The sequence below is a fragment of the Vulpes vulpes genome, chromosome 5, assembly GCF_048418805.1.
Source record: "Vulpes vulpes isolate BD-2025 chromosome 5, VulVul3, whole genome shotgun sequence".
Classification (NCBI taxonomy): domain Eukaryota; kingdom Metazoa; phylum Chordata; class Mammalia; order Carnivora; family Canidae; genus Vulpes; species Vulpes vulpes.
Window position 1 is genome coordinate 109,720,196 of NC_132784.1, and position 17,558 is coordinate 109,737,753.

General features: G+C 45.2%; 1 protein-coding gene across 6 annotated transcripts in view; it reads right to left on the reverse strand.

Moving 5' to 3' along the window:
* The window catches only part of PBX1 (PBX homeobox 1), a 326,056-nt gene that overhangs the window by 58,616 nt on the left and 249,882 nt on the right, over positions 1–17,558 (reverse strand). For 4 of the 6 annotated variants that reach the window (XM_072759601.1, XM_025991272.2, XM_072759599.1 and 1 more), the window contains 3 exons: positions 14,758–14,917; positions 7,450–7,562; positions 5,988–6,077 (listed from right to left, as the gene is read on the reverse strand). In XM_072759601.1, the coding sequence (XP_072615702.1) occupies positions 5,988–6,077; positions 7,450–7,562; positions 14,758–14,917 (363 nt within the window). The remainder of the gene's footprint in view (positions 1–5,987; positions 6,078–7,449; positions 7,563–14,757; positions 14,918–17,558) is intronic. The other 2 variants (XM_072759602.1, XM_025991273.2) reach the window with 1 other exon arrangement.

Sequence of the window (17,558 nt, forward strand, 5' to 3'; positions counted from 1 at the left end):
TCCTCTTTTTCCTTTTGACTCTGCCATAAAGTTAAGCTGGGCTGGAAGCTTCTGGAAGGCAGGAGTCCATCTATGCCATTCCTGCTGCCTTCAAACCCTCCAGAGGTTGGTTCACCATGTTCAGACCTGTCGATTCTCATCACTTGCTCTATCCCTTCACCCTGGGGCTTTTCACAAGTCCCCAGCCACAGCATTGGGAGGCACTTGAAAGCAGCTAACAGGGGAGCCTCGATATATTTTAATACCTTAAAATCTCAAATTCCACTTGGCAAAATAGAAGAATTAAAACTTCATATAATTAAGATGAGTTTTTAAAGATTTGCATATGAATTTTAATTATCACTCCCACTTCCCAGCCTTCCAATTCCACATGTGGCAACATCTTATTAATATATACTTTAAGTGGAAGGAGGTCTCTCAGAAGTAGTTAAGGAAAAATTAAAATGATGGCACGTGTCCAAGTATTACCCAGTAACCCTTCTGATATCCAAGCATCTGCACTGTGTTCACGTCAATAGGATGCTATTTTTGCCTTAATGATTTATATTTTTTCCCAATAAATGTCCTTTTCTTCTCTTTGCTTAATATGATAGAAAAGCAAACCAAAACAAAAATATGTGTGCTATGGTTTACAAAGATAAAAGTTCCAACTCTATTTTTCCACTCCTATAATTATCACTAAGCAAAACTGATGAGATGCTTCTGTCATAAACTGACGTTAATGGCACTTTGCCTTTTTGGAGAGAACACTAACACTTTATTTCCATCCTCACTACAACTCTTGAATAAGAAACATCTTGCAGGGGTTTCTATTTATGCTTAAGGTTGGCTGGAGTGGACTCAATCCCTTAACTCACACTTGAAAATAATTAAAAATAAAGTGTTTTGCTCCTGAAGAATAATGTTTTCTGCTACCACATATCTCCAAGAATTCAAAGAGAAATGTTTGTGTAATGACAGCTCTTCCTCCTTCCCATTTAGGACCTCAGGATACAATTGGAAGAGGAAGCAATGGGTTAGACTAGAAGGAATGCCAGAGACTAAGTCTCCCCATAGAGTTCTCCAGGGAGCGCAGTCTACCATTGAGTCTGGCATCCCTGGGGCTGACAGTAAGGACCAAAGATCTTACTTGTAGAACTCTAGATCTCTACTCTAGAACTATCCAGCTGAGAGGGAACTTAGAGCTTGCTTCTCTAGTAATTTTACAGATGAAGCAAAAATATAGAGATGACTCAACTTATCAAAAGAAAAGGCACAAGAAGGACTTAAGTTTCCTGATTGCTAGTTGCCTCAACCTCCCACAAATCTATGCTGGGGGATTTCAGTCCCATATCTGGTGGAGACAATGTTATGTTCCTACATGGATGGTATCCCACAAACAGGTGTTGACTCAAGGATTCTTAGGACAGGAGGAGTTCTGCAGAATTCAAAGGGATCATCCTCTTGGCAAAAATCAGCCCTACATAGCTTCATGTTCCTAATGGTGATTTGAATTGGATTCTCAGAGGGTCTGCACTGGCCAAAAAGCTTAGAAAACTTTTATAGAAAGGAAGACCTGGGGGCCCTGGATGGGGTCAGTTGAGCATCTGACTCTTGGTTTCAGCTCAGGTCATGATCTCCGGGTCATGGGATCGAGCCCCATGTTGGGCTCCTTGCTCGGTGGGGAGTTTGCTTGGGATTCTCTCTCCCTCCTTCTCTACCTCTCCCCTCATGCTCTCTCCCTTTCTCTCAAATAAATAAATAAATAAATAAATAAATAAATATTTTAAAAATATGTAAAAAGAAAGACTTAAGAAACTTTTTGAACTGGAAACACAGTATATCTGTGGGCTAGTAAAGCATTTAAAATAAAAATCAAGGATGCCTGGGTGGCTCTGCGGTTGGGCGCCTGCCTTCTGTTCAGGTCGTGATTCCCTGATCTGGGACTGAGTTCCACATCGGGCTCCCTATGAGGAAACTGCTTTTCCCTCTGCCTGTGTCTCTGCCTCTCTCTCTCATTCTGTGTCTCTCATGAATAAATAAATAAATCTTTAAGAAAAATAACAATCATTTCCAGATACTTTGCCGTTACATAAATGCGGCTATTGGTTACTAAATAAACAGCCTTTCTAAATTCAGTGGTGACTTGTCTTCTCCTAGATTTATTCATCAGTCACATGTTCTGAGCAACTAATACAGGCATTTAGGAAATATTTAGGAAATATACAAGAGTGGAAGACACGAAGACCAATTAAGTCTGTTCACATACCTATAATGCAAGGGAAGTGTATGTGTGATAAAGCAGAGAGAAGCAGGGAAGAAGGGCCTAGGAGGATAACCTGGGGAAGCAAGGAGGAACTGGCTGTATGATTTTGAGATGAGGGAAGCATGGGGAAGGTGGCACGGGAACGAAGGACAGATGGTAGCCACGTGCAAATGTAAGGGGGGACGTGCACTACCAGGTAAAGATGAACTGACTGTGCTGCCCAGCATCCAGATTTTACCTGGGTGTCAGGAGGGTGAGGTGGAAGGGCAGGTGGATCGGGACCAGAGTGTGGGAGACGCCTGAGTGTCAGACTCGGGGTTTGAGCTTACTTAGGTGGGCAACAGACAGGCGCTGCTGATTTCTGGGAAAGGTACGGCCAAATTCAGAGAGTGTGTGCAGGAGAAAGGAGATGCTGAAGTCAGTAACAGTAATGAGGAAATGAGCACAATGACCAAGACGATGAACTATTCTAGAGCCAGGACAGTGGCAGTGAGAAAGGACCGAGGAAAAGGAATGCGATGGCTGAGTGATCGAAGTCCGCCTGATTGACAGGGAAGTGAAATAATCTCCCTCCATTACTCAGAGCTACTCTAACCTGGTAAGTACTGCCCATTGTCACCTGAGAGCACAAAGGACTTAGGGATGTATAATTTAACGCTTGCCGCTGCTCAGGAAGGGGGTGTTTAAGACTTGCACAACTCTACATCCTTGCCGAAAGCCTATCTTTCCATCAGAAGGGAAAAAAGTGACAACCGTGTCCTAACCAATCCTCACTAGCAACTACCTACTGTGAAAACCGCTCACACAAGAGAAAAAAAAGGTCAAATTAGAAAGTTATCGCTTATAACATTTCACACTGCATTCATGTGGAAACATTTCTGCTTTGCCAAGCCCTTTCCTACTTATTTTCTCATTTTCCCTACAGCAGCGCTGGAGGTATTAAGGGTGGGAATTACTGGTCCCGTTTTATGGAAGAGAGGTACAAGGCCTGCCTACAGACACACGAGAGTGACCAGGACCAGTCTCCCAGCTCTTCCCGACCGTCCACACCATCACCACATGGGCTCAGTGAAAGAGGCAAGTGGTCTGAACTTTAGGGGATTTAAAATAGACACTGGTTGGATAAGATATGGATGCTAAGAAACCCAGCCAGGGGAGCAGATAAAGGCTGCCCAGAAAATGTCCTCCACCAAATGAAACACAATCCAGAGTCCAGCTGGGAATTCCATTGCTGCCTTGGGTTTAGGAATTGTTTATTTTTATTTCTTGGCTTGAGCCTTTCATTCCTGCCCTTGTCTCTTCTTGTCTCCCTCCTTCCCTCTCTCCTTCCTCTCCTGGCAGCCAGAGCCCTACTCCGCACATTCACACGCGTCCGCGTCGAACACCGCTGTCTAAAAGCACGGCTTGCCCTAACAAGCTTCGTCTCCTGCAGGTGGCACATTTTAAAAATTTAAAATGGGTACCCCAAGGAATGTATCCTATCACGATCAGCCTTTGAATCATTTACCCTGCTTGTTAAAGACTCAGAAATAAAATAAACACAGTTCCCGGGAAAAAAAAATTAATGCACCATGAGCGACTCTTTCGAGTGGCATTTCCAAGCCCAGTTTCTGTGGTAAGCTTATGTAATCAGACATAATTGTCTGCACATGTTTGGTTACACTCTTTCAGAAATGATTCCCAGCCCACCAGATAGCGTCAGAGGGGTCAGTGTCGACCCCCCAGAGTCTGAGTGCCACCCTCTCCTGCACTACCCGATTAGGAAGAAGGATGTCACACAGCAGAACTGTGAGCCCATTTCCTGCCCACTCACACAGACTTTCTGCAGCTCATATGTTCATCCCCATGCTCTGGTACTTTCCTCCTTTTCTTCTCTTCCACTTATACAGAGCAAAGCTTTTTCTGGAAAAAAATCTTTGGAGATAGAAGACATCTCAAATAGGCTCAGAGAATGCGTAAACGTGTACGTGCTTGAACCCCGTCCCCCAACACACACACACACAGCTGAGCACAGACCAACTTCATGTCTGGAGTCTGTTTTGGGGAGGATAACTTCTCTGCCACAGTACCTTGTGTTTTTCTAAGCAGGCTTTCAGCGCATCAGCCATTAACATGGTAATAATAATTAGGACAACCACAAGGAGAGAAGACTGCCTCTGCTCTGGAAATCCTTGCTGGAAAAGTGACATGACTGCCCAGGGTTACATTCAACGGGGTTGGCTTTGACCTCCTCCATCTCCTGCCAGAGAGGGGCTTAAGGAATATCATACAAATCCAGAGGAGAGTCTGCCTAAAGAAGGCTGAAAATAAAGGTTTCCTAGTTGGCAGGGGCCTTAAAAAGTCACCAAGACACTGACAACCTGGTACTTGACTCTCTTCTCCGACCCCCGACATCCTGACTGAGTAGCCAGCTGCACCCTATTTGAACGCTCTGATGGTGGGGAGTTCTTGACTTCCGGAGGCAGCCAGTCCCTTCTCCGGACAAGTCTGACCAGGAGAAAGGCCCACTCAAGCTCCAAGTGAGGCGTGTTTCTCTGAATCTTCTACTCAGTACCGCTACCCTTGCCCTGTTTAGATCACTCGTGATGAAGCCAATCTCTTTCACAAATACCCCTCTTTCAAACCTACTCTAGACCACTCACATTTTCTCTTTCCTGGGCTAAGAACTGTTCATTCTTTCAGTCACTCCTTGTGATGAACCAACCAACTGGTCGGTATTGGGTTGATTCCCTCCAGTCTTGCCTTAGCCATGTCTGATTTGACCAATGCAGGGTCCAGGGGACCAGCACCTCCCACACTGTAGACACGGTACCTCAGTTAGTAGAGACTCGGATGATGCTAGCGCATCGTGCCTACCTTTCCTTCCGTCCATCCCCAATTCATTTGAATCATCACAACAGAAATAAACGACAACAAAAATCATCACCATCAATCAGCCATAGTTTTCTTCTCGAGTTCTTAGCCCGTGGTTCTACGGGAGCCCCCCGCAACCTCTAAAAGCCCAGGAAATGACCCCTGATCTACACAACAGCCTCCTTTTCCAGGCTGCCTCTCGTCCTAGCATGCTGTCACCGCTGCTGAGATAGCGGACGATTGATCTGAGAAATCAAGTTGGATTGCTGTCCCAAATCCACATTCGGTTCTCCTTGTGTCTGTCTGATTGATTTCACTCTGTGCGACACAGCTTGTCGCTATGAATTTTCATGCTAGTCAGAAGCCGCCAGCGCGCCCAAGAACCAGGAGAAGATGGTCCCGCGCCCCTCCCCACCCCTCCCCACATCCCCAGCCTCTGTGTTTCATTTCCTTCTTGTTTTCGTCCTTAGACAGACTGGACAAAGGTTCTTTTGCAGACCACAGACCTGCATGCGAGGGGTTTTGGCTACCGGTTTTCCCGCCCCGGGTCCCCGGGGCCCCGGCTCGTGGTGACATTTCCTACCACTGTTGTGCTAGGTGTCACCTGTTTAGCGGCTCCTCTCAGCTGAAGGCGAGTGGCCGCAGGTGCCATGCGGACACTGATTGCGTGTGACAGCCCTAGACGCCAGCTGCCTGCATGAAGCCTGCCCGGTCGCCACTTTTCGTGTGGGGAGGACGCTGCCGATGGCGTGGCCGATACAGAGACGAGAAACTAGGGGACCGTGAAGCTAAGATAGGTCCTACTAAGTGGCATTCCGAGCCCTATGGCTTTGAAATAATTGGTTAGGATAGAATAAACACAAAGGGTGGGGGAGCCTTGTTTTCTTACACTGATGCCCTGCGGACTGTACATCTGACTGGCTGCGAGTCCGTCACTGTATCCTCCTGTCTGGCTGATAACATGGCGAAGGGTATCCACCTAAACAGATGAACAACAGAGAGGAAATTAGTCAGGGGGATGCAGGAAAAGGGAGGCAGAGCATCACAACGCGGCCTACAGTGCGGGCGGGCCAGGCGTCCACAGTCCTCGCGGAGGCATCCTTCCTGGGAGGGCTCCGCTCGGAGGAGGCGGCCTCTCTCTATCTGCCAAATCCGTTTTCCTTTCTGAGTTCAGTCAGCAAGACGGTAAAATGGTCAAAGAAACCTGGGATTCCCACCACTGAATCTAACTCCCAGCGCTGCAGGAGACGGCGGGGCGGGGTGGTGGGGGGCGGTGAGGGAGGGCAGGGAGAAGGAGGTGCCCCTGGCGTACAGGTCCCCCGACATAGCTTCTCCTTCGCTGCTACCCTGCTCTGCCCAGAGGGGGCTCGGCAGCCACCTCCCCGAGAGCGGTGTGGACTAACACCGTCCTCTCCGGGACTCCGGTGAGGGCCAGCTGTACGGCCGCTCCGCTGGCCTGACCACGGCTCCCCACACTCGTCCCTAGGCAGTGCTTCTGGAATCACTGGCCAGCTGGTCGCCTCCTGTGCCACATGTAGGGTGGGAGAGCGGGCTACCGTGGCTGAGAGGCTCCCCCAGCCATCCTGCCCCCCGCAGTCCACTCCGCCCTCTCACGGCAGGCTCTGTGCCGAGGCAGGAGGACGGCCTCCCGAGGTGCAGTGAAGGCAGGCCGTTCGCTAATGGACACCGGGGGTTTACGCCACACCACCTGGTGTTCGCTTCCCAACGTGGGCTCTGACTCACGACCAGAAACCCGAGTCCCCTGACCTCAAGGATGATTGAGAAGATGTGGTTGGTCAACCCGGCTGGGTGGGTGTTTTTAAAGCTTGAAACAAAAACAGGAGACACGAAGGCATTTGCCTAGTCACCAGTCACCTCCTTATTTGGCAAATATTGAGTGAGGGAGACCCACAAACAAGAGGGAGGCCTGCAATGTGAGACAACGGACTGAACTTCTCCTCCCTTTCCCTTCAGCCAAGAAAGAATATGCTGGTTCCACGTGCCTGAGGGGCCTTGGTCCCCTCACCCCGTGCTTGCTCTCCTGCCTTCCCAGTGTGGCTGACAAGCCAGAGCCAAATGCATTCACAAAGTGTGGACGAGATTCCCCACGACCATGGTTGTCTTTGTTTTGTTTTGGTTTGGTTGTCGGCAAGATTTTGTTTCTACATTTCTCTTTCTCTCTCTCTCTCATTTCTCTCTCCCTCTCTCTGTCTCTCTGTCTCTCACCCTCTCTCACCCTCTCCCTCGCTCTCTCTTCCTCTCTCTCTGGACAGAACTGGCAAGTGCCAAGACTACCGAGGGCTCTTGGGCTCCAATGCATTCACCTGGTGGCACATTGGCTGGGTCCCTACCTGTGACTGCACGTTGGCTCCAACCTGGGCCCCTTGGTAAGAGTCCCCATTGAGTGACTGCACGCCCATGAACAAATCTCCAGAGTTTGACATGTTAAAAGAACTGGAAGAACCTGGAAAGGAAAGAGTGAGGCACCTGAATCACAGAAAGGAAAAGGCTCAACCCCTGCAACTAACAGCCAAGAGGAAGAAATGACATGCAAAGCAACCCCCCAAATAAATACCAAAATAAAAATAACATCAACAGAGTCTGGTTAGTAGCATGAAGAACAGAGCAAGCAATAAAGGGTGCATATCGTTCATGTTACGTGAAGCCACATGTCACTGCAAGTTGCCAATAGGACTGTGTCCCCTTAACAACTTCAAGCTGAAAAAGGGAGTATTTCTTCTCATTTGTTCTCAACTTAGTCTATTTGAATTGGAAATGGTCTCCAGGACCTCTCTTTCATGCCCATAAAATTCTAGGGGTTGCCAGGGGACCACAAGCTGAAGAATCTGGGCTAGCCAATGGTACTTCTGCCACCATGATGGAGCACATGCGCTGTCCGGCTAGTTTCCAAATATGCCCCCACCAACCCATCTGCCCTCACATGGTAAGCAGCCCTGGTGGGGGGGTGGGGAGTGCATGAAGGCAATGGCCCACAGTAGGGCTGGGCCTGGGATGGGAGTCCATTGACATTCCCTATTTCTAGAAAGAAGGTCAAGTTCCTTGCTGGGTGGCAAGCAGCCTGAGAGAGCCTCGAGGACCGTCAGGAGATGTGAGAATGGTCACTTCTTCCCTTGCCACCTGCTATCACGGAGGAACATGAAACAGAATAATGGGCCAGGAGTTCTGAAGCATGCATGAAATATGAAGTCCTAATAATAACGCTCAGGACAATCATAAAAATGGGCCTCAGGAAGAGCAGTCAACCCTTGGCTTTCATCTCCCAGAAAATTAGTCTTCTCCCAGATAGCCTCCAGGCAGCACCCGGGTGGCACTGTGGTACACTCAGCCCACCCTTGGCCTAAACACAAGGGCGTGGTGAAGCTTTCTATTATTCTGAAGTCATCGTGCAGCTCAGCGCATTAGGAAAGAAAGCTCAACGTGCAAGGTTTGGTTAAAACATGACGTTAGCCTAGAAAAGGAGAGACCTCAGGGACCCAGGTCAGTTCCACTCTATTCCCAACTGTCTTGCTCAAATTGCACTCTTGTCCTAACATTCTGGCAGCCATCATCCGTGTGGGACGGCCCAGCAATGATGCCCAGCTCTGGTACTTTCTGAATCTCCCAAGACGGGGACCTGCGCTCTCCTAGAGGGCTGTCTCCTGGAGCTCAAGAGAAGGCTTTTTCTGTGCCATAGAAGAGTCACTTAACTAGCAATGAATTCTGAACCCTGCCATTCTGCTCCATGTTGAACTGCTCTGAGTATATCTTCACACTTTCAAGGGGAGACCCACTTAGAAGACCCACTTAGGTCCACTTGGGGAGACCCTCAAGGTAGGAAACATTTCCATTTTTCTTTGTTTGGGGGATGTCCATCCACACCCAAGAACCAGCTAGCTCCTGTGCTACATAAACTGATCCCCCACTCTCTCTTGCCGTGGGAAGAAGGGAATACTTTCTCTGGGGGGCAGGGAAGGGTGACCTGAGCACCATTCAGGGAACTACGACGTCCCCATAGCTCTGCAACGTGTCCCGTCTCATTGGGCTCACCTTTCTCTGTTTAGCTTATTCTGCAAGGATGTAGATGACTGGGGTCTTGAGCAAAAGAGGCCCAAGTCCCAGGCAGGGCAGCTTGCCCTGGAAATTTCTTCCAGTAATGTGGTGCCAATCTCCCCAGCATGCAGGGGAAGCAGCGCATGGCACAGATCACGGATTCCCAGGTTGAGAGACATAATTCCCAGGCCTGCGTGTCCTACCTACATCCCTCTCAAGCCTTTCTTTTAATCAGAGGTAACCTCCATAATAAGAGCTATTTTATCATCGTTGTGGCAACACATGCTCACATTTAGATGGCATCAGAACCAAGAACGGTCAGCTCTGAGGCCCCAAATTGTGACTGTTTACGTAATATCAGAATTCCGCCCCCCCCCCAACCCCGGAGAGTGTTCAGTTTGATGCCCAGATACTTTCTTTCTCACCCAATCAAATGTCATGCAATAAACCCACACTCCTTATGCCTCTCTGATGGTTTACTGGAAATCAGCACACAGACTGAGGAATTGGGAGAGACCCCCAGAAGGGCTGCGCTGGTGCCAAGGAACATGGCATCCGTGGACCCATGAGGGTATGGAATGTGCCATTTACAAGATACACACTGCAATTGACACAGATGATTTAAGAAATATATGTGCATAGATAAATTGTAAATATGTCTGGCTGCCTAATGTACAGAGAGATAAATATGCGCATATCAATGGCCTTCATGTACAAATGCATTTGAATCAGAGCAGTAATTGCAGGAATAGTCCGGGTGCTCTTGCCTCTGCAGTTCTGGCATTTTGTTGTCCCTGTATAGCCATGTACTACACAACCATGGCCTCTGACTCTCTGATAAGTATCTCGAGGCAGGGATGGCTCTGAGAGAAAAGGCCATGTGCCACCAACGCAAGAAAACAGACAGAACCCTGCACAAAACTCGAAATAAGGAAGAGAAGACATGTCCTTCATCTGGCACTGGATGTCAGAAAAAAAAAAAAACCTCAACACAGAACGGACCACTCCCAGAGAAGGACATACTTCCTCGCCCAAGAGTGAACAGGCCGCCCGGGAGGTGCTGCGGATGCTCAAGGAACTAATACAGAAGCATCTGCATTGCTGAGAAGGTCCATCAAGAACCTCACCTGCAGGCGCCTGTAAAGTAATCAGCGACTACCAGAAGCACACTCTAAGATGTGCTCGCCCCTTAAAAGGTTCTGAGCTTGAGTGGGAAGGGAGGCAAGTGGCTCGTTTAAGCTGTCATCCAGACATCGGGGGCAGGTACAGAGCTACATCCGCACTCCACTGGACAGACAAGAACTAATGGATCACCTATGGATTCTAATGCACTGGCTCAGGCAAATATAAAGATGTGGAGATGTGTTAACATCCATTTTCCTAAGATCATTTCCTAAAGACTGCATTTCTACTTTAAAGAGTCTCTAGGAGACTTAAATGTGCTCAAGAAAAAAATGGAATAATCATAATTTAAAAAATTCTTATGAATTATGATTCATAACTGATGTTATTATGATTTTTAATCATAATTAAAAAAAAAACCTAGAGTACTAATGATAAAATCTAAACTTAGAACAAGCTTTCTACATTGGCATAACTGATGCTCTGGGCTAAAATTCTGCCTGTTGTGGAGGAATGTTTTCTGTACTGTAGGATGGTCAGCTACATCCCTGGCCTCCATGCACCGATGCCAGTGGCACCTGCCTCCTGAAACTCTGACAACCGCAGGTCTGCAAACAGCCCCGATGTCCCCTGAGGTACAAGTTCACACTGTGGAGAACTAGTGATGGACAATAAGAGGGGATTTACTTTTTCTTACTGAGGAACTCGAAGTGTTTAAAAGCATTGGCTCGTTATTCCTCATAGCACTTTTAATGAAGCAGATATATGACAAGTGTGGTCCCAATTTTGCAGTTTTGAAATCAAGGCTCCAGAGACATTAGGTGGCAGTAGGTCAGATTGGACGCTCAACACCATTTGGAGGCTCAAAAGATGGAGCCTCTTTGCTAGATGTGACTTCATTGTGTCTCAGGCTGGTTTCTCTATTTTCTATGGTTATCCCCCTTCCAAACTCCAAAAATCATTGTTACTTTCTACTCAGGACGAAGCACAAGAGACAAAGGCCATCTGGTTCAACGGGAAAGCCTTTGAGAAGGTGCACATGGCAAAGTTCTAGAGTTCTAATTCCGGCAGGCTGTGTTTTCATTTTCTACTTAGAAATTAAGGGAAGAAAGAACACAGCAGAAAACATCAAAGGGATAAATTCTTTCACTTGGTTTAAAAAGAAAAAAATTCTAAGAGTTCCCATGGATTTACTGTCAGCCAACCTCCCCGGATGTGTTACCTCCTCTCTAACTGTGGGTATTATATACACAAACTTCTCCTAGGAAGCCAGAGTCTAGGAGTTTTAATATGGTCGTCTTCCCCCAATCCAGAAAAAACACCAAACCTTCTATTAGGGGGTGTAACAAATACGTACAAGGGCTTGCCACTAACTAAATAGTGCCAGAGAAAGGACTTCCATGGCTGAGCCTGCCGGTGTCCTTGACACACACACTGAGCCAGGAAAAGAATTCAAATTGGGGGAGGAAGTCCTTAGGCTCAATAAGCCTGGGATTACTTAGCTAATCACAGAATCTAATAAAATATCAATGCTGACGCCATGCCACGGCAAACATTTGTAATGCATAAGCCAGTTTCTTTCATCTCGGATGCTAAATGTTCTCCAGAAGATAAGGTGACCTTCCAGAAGGGGCTCCATTTTTTCTGAGATCTCATTCTTGCCTTTATAATCTCATCAAAAATAGAAATGAGAATGTGTCCCTCTAGGTGAGTGCAGACTTATGGATCCAAGGTTATAACTATTGCTTCGAATGGTCCCCATTCTTGCTTTTTGTTTTCTTGGAAACTTAATTTTCTTGCCTTCCTTCTATTCTTCCTGTTTGTTCTCTCCATTCTGCACAACTCTGCTGGTGTCAAATATGAAGCTTGCCAAGTATCTCTACATGCTTGCTCTTCCCCCCACGGGTCCTCGCCCAAAGTGATTTTAATGAATTACGCTTAAGGACACAGGAGATCAGCCATGTATCACCGAACAGGAATATTCATAAGTGACCTAAATAAAGACACTGAGGTATTGCTGGTCCACACAAAAACTTCTAGAGGGAAGAAGATTTACTTGCAAAGTATCCTCTCTGCAGTAGAAATGAGTATGTATATTTAGTAAAGCTTCTGGGGGTGGGGAACCACAACAACAACCCTGTTCCAATATTAAGGATATAAAAGCTCCCAGGTTCCAGAACTCTAGACTTCAAACTCAGCCCACATATATTTCACTTATTAACCTTTTATTTAAAACTTGTACCTATTTCAATGATCACCTACCCTTCGGAATTATCAAGGAGCTAGTATGCAACTTCATAGGCACCCTATGTGAAAAGTCTGACCACTTTCAAGTTCTTGGTTTATCTGTGCAATGATCTGGGCTCTGTTAAGGGCGAAGGAAAATACACAAAAGCCCGTGTCTAACTTTTCCTGTTAAAACGTTGATGAATAAAAATCCTGTGCTATTGCACATATACAATAGTATTTTCTTTTGTCTCTACTGTAAGAAAAAAAAAACAAGAAACAAAAAAGCACTACAAAGGGGTTCCTCTGCATATTATTTCCAACCACCCAGGCACAACTGGAAGGCTTAGCTCAAATTTTCCATAATAATTTACTCTGTGCTTAGAATAGTCACATAAGTTTAAGCTACCAGAAAAATTCTTTAGAAAACTGTAATCATTGACTGACATTCCAAGAGAGCCAACATAATTCTTAAACACAGAGCGGGGGTTTAAAATGCTTACTTTTCTCTTTTTAAGTGCTTTAGAAAAGAATAAAAAGTTAGGCTTTAGTAATGAAGGGAGTCCACAGGGCCCTTCTAGGGACTAGTCATAAATCATGCCCAACCATCTGCAATGCAGATATTATCAGGGACAGGAAAAAGTCATTTTGATATCTGTTTTGCATTATGATAACCTTTGCAGGAGTGGTGAGTGTGTTTTTGCTAATGTTGACAGGGCTGTACTTCTTCCAGAGACAAGTGCACATGTCTGCCTAGCAGTGTGATTCAACTAGCGTTGGCCGAAGTCTGAAATGCTTAATAGTTGACCAGATGGGGTAGAAGGAAACTCTTGGGTTAGTGAATCTCTTAGCCTTGATCCTCTGTCAATCATGCCATGATGGGGAGAGAAGGAAATGCACACGCACAACCCTCGAAAGGTAAATATGCTCCTTAGAGTTACCCAACCTGGTGTGCTGGGAAAAGTACAACTAGACTGCATTCTACATTGTCTTACCATGTCCATGCCTACAAAGCCCCGGCCACTCTTCATGTAAGATTCCAATTAAACAAAAGAAGGCTGTGATGGTATAGCCCAGTGATGGTTCTCCCAGTGGAGAACCTTATAACAATTTAGGGCATCTAGATGCTCACAGAAGACATTAGTGTGTGGAGCCTTACAGGTCTCCAGGAACAGCCCACCATACGGTAGAAAGAGAATTTGTTTTAGTGAAAAAACAAGTCTTGGGCTCGAACACACTTCCCAGAAATGTTAGAAATTAGATTTTTCATCACATTATGGTCAAACACATTTGAATTTGTGACCCTTCAAGTTGGAGACAATCTTCTGAGATATACAACCCACCACCAAAATCAGTGTAGCTGGTTCATAATGGGGGGCAAATATCACATGATCTGAGACCAAAAGTATTTAAAAAGGAAGTAGCTCTGGTTTTCTCTTACAAAAAAACCCAAAAAAGTACCAACATGCCTTCCACAGCATAAACACTAAGGTTATATTTTATGTATCATTGACTACGTTTTTTTTTCATGTGTGGAAATTCACAACTGGTGGTATGAGGCAAACCCCAAAATATCTTACATTAGCCTATAAACTCTGAAGTTAGTGATATAATGCATGTTCACTAAAATAAAACCAGGGGCGTAGTACATGACTAATAACCGGAAAACTGGAATCTGAATAATTTGAATTAATGACTGGCAGTTTTCTTTGTAGTTTATGTAAAGAAACCAACAAATCACAACAGTAAAGAATAACAACTATAAACAATGTACAGCAGTAACCCCAGTCTGGCTTTGCAGACCAGAGCATTATAATGAGGAATACTCTTGCTGAGAATGTATGCTAGTAGGTCACCCAAACAGTATGTGATGGGAACAGCAAAGTAGACAAGGATAAAAACTTTATATGAGCCAGACTAAATGCTATAGCTCCCAAGGGATTAGGTCCAAGTATTAGATCTAGCTCATTGTCATCTTTGAAAGGATAATGTGAAGGTCTTCTCATCAAAACCAACCAATTTAGGCCTGTCCAACTTGGACATATTATCGCAAACCTCCAGGCAAGCCCATCTTATAAACAGTAAAACACACTGCTCCTTGGAAATGAAAGGAAAAACCCAAAGTGGCATCAACAACAAAAAGGACAATCAAATACGTAAGTTAACCAACTGGAAACCTAGAGAGTGAAAGAAAACCCCAATGTAGGAAAAGCAAGTATAAAAATGGAGCACGATCCCCCCAAATCAAAGAAAAAACTAACCAGCTGAGTTAGGAGTCGAGGGTGAGTTAGCTTGGCTTCCATGGGCTGACACATTGGTAGCAGTGACAGCCGTTTTGGCAGCATAAATATTGGCTTCCTCTTGAAATTTACCTATGTTCTTCTTGTACCGGATTCGCTTATTTCCAAACCAGTTTGATACCTAGAGCAGTTTAAGAGAAGAGGAGAAAGTTAACATTCCGTCCTACGCAAACATCTCAGGGGAAAAGGGGGCATCAAGAGAGGGTTGCAGGCAGGCTGCACCCCACCCCCCAATCCTATTCTGATTTCGAAACATCAATGAAAACATCCGAAGGAAGAGCACCGAGAGGGGCCATTGCATACAAGGAAAGTCTCCTGCTTAACAGCACCATAGAGCAAAACCACTGCCGCAAAAAGTTCCTACGGAGGAGCTGCTCATTTGGACTCGGACAGTTAGTTTAGGGTAAGCATTTTAAACTTGCTTACTCTTAAGAACGTGACACCAAAATAAACATAGCATTTCAGGGGAAATGTTACATATCAGTGCTAACACTGACTTTGAGCAATCAAGAGGCACAGGTTTTCAAACATCCATATAAATCTGTATCAACATATAGGTGTTCGCACCGAAGGATTAATTTTAAATATTTAGAATTTATGTAATGCTAACACGGACTAGATTCTTAACTGCATGTACTATATAGACCTTAGGATCAGTATAATTCAATCCGATAGATTTCACCAAGTTATTTTGTGCAAAGCTTGGTGTTATCTACTCAAGGGAAAGCTGAGCCATACCACAGATTATTCCTTTGAATTCCAGGCTTTAAATGTTAAAGCCAATACACAAAATAAACCTAATTTACTTTCATTTGTTAATTTATTTCCTTCATGTGGTTCACAGCAGCTGTCCTGGCTTGCTTCTGTGTCCCCGTTCCCTTTTTACCAAGACCTCTGCCAGACACAAGAGGAGATGTAGTGAAATTCAGGTTTTACCCTTATAGTTCCTGCCTTATGAGGAACGTTTTATACCCCATATTCCAGATGTGATTTCAAACATTTTAAAATACTGTGTGTTTTTTTTTTAAATAAAATTACAAAATAACCTATGGATTTGGTGAGGGAAGAGGAAGTTGATAACACATGTACCACATAGTTTATATTTACCCGAACAGTGATAGATAAAGGAAATTTTTGCAAAACTACAGTTACCTTGTAAATACATTAGCAAAATTTTAAAATCTTATAAGGTAAGCCCTCCTATGCCTGTGTGGCTTATGCTACGGGAGAAATGCCAAGCCTTTGTTATCAAAACCAAACCATACCACTGCAGTATTAGTAAATGAGAGGAAAAAAAAATTCAATGAGAAATTGCTTTATTTACTGTAAATGCTGCAGTGCCTACAGAGAGTTATGCTAGGAGAGGAAGGGCACTCTGGGGCCATTTTAGGACCACAGTATATCTAATATCATTCCAAAACTCATGCTTTCCTTGATGTAACTTTCACTACTGATATGAGGGAGAGGAAAAGAGGCAATGAGATTTTTCTAAGGTAACTGATGAGTTGGAAGAAAAGGGAAAAGATGAAGGTAGTTTGGGAGGGCTTTTGAGGAAGAAAAGAAACGCCTGAGGTCTAGTTAAATAAGCTACGTGAGAAGAGGAGAAGGAACGTGTTGTGGGAGTGACTCCCTCCTCAATGAGAAGAACAGACTGGTGAACAAGGTGCTTAGTCGGTTTAGGCATTTCCTACAGTATCGGATGCCCTGAGCCATGTATGCAATCAGTGCTTTCGTTAATGAACTTGCCGTTCACAGCTGTGGAGCATCTACTATGTGCCAGACACTAGAGACACATAGAGGACAGACACAGACAGGTAATACAGAAAAAATAATAGGTTCTCTTGGGAGAGTTTAATCACATCCCAAACATCTTAAATTCCAAGAGTCTGGGCAGAGCCATGGCAAAGTCCAGCAGGAAGGAAGATACACGAGCTTGCTGTGCCAGGAGAATCTCATCTGAATATATTCAAATAAAGGTATACTTGCAGCTATAAGCAGAGAAGAGATCTCTCCGAGAAAGTGTGTAGAACAATACTTTTCCAGACTGAGTGTGCACAGAGAGCGTGTTAAAACAGATCCCATCCTCCCTCCCTTAATTCTGACTCAGGACTTGGGCTGAGACCTAAGAATTTACACTTCCAGCCAGCTCCCAGGAGTTGCTGATGCTGCCTTCTGTAGACCACACTCCAAGCAGCATGAGTATAGAGAAGGGCAGTCTAGGGATCAGAGGAGAGGATGGTCTTTTTGTATCAGCACATTTTTGTTCTGGAACATGGAAGGAATCAACAGTAAGTAGATTTCGAAAGAATCTGTGGCTTAAAAAAAATTGGGTAAGAATTACGGGAGAGGCTTGAAGAGATGAGGACTAAAGAAAAAAACAAATGGTATTTCTAGGTTAAGTAGAGACAGTAGATCCTTTAAGAAGACCAAGCAAAAGTAGCCCAAGAGGAAGAAGGAAACTCCACAGAGAACAGTATCAAGGAAGCTAAGGGTGGAGAATTTCAAGAGAGAGGGGTAATTTCTTTAAAGATTTATTTATTTGTTTTGAAAGAGAGAGAGAGAGTGCACACATGAGTTGGGGAACGGGTAAAGGGAGAGAATTTTTCATGCCGACTCCTTGCTGAGTGCAGAGCCCAATGTGGGGCTCAATCTCAGGATCCTGAGATCATGACCTGAGCCAAAACCAAGAGTCAGATGCTTAACTGACTGAGCCACGCAGGTGCCCCAAGATGGAGGGGTATTTATTAACCAAAAAAAATGAT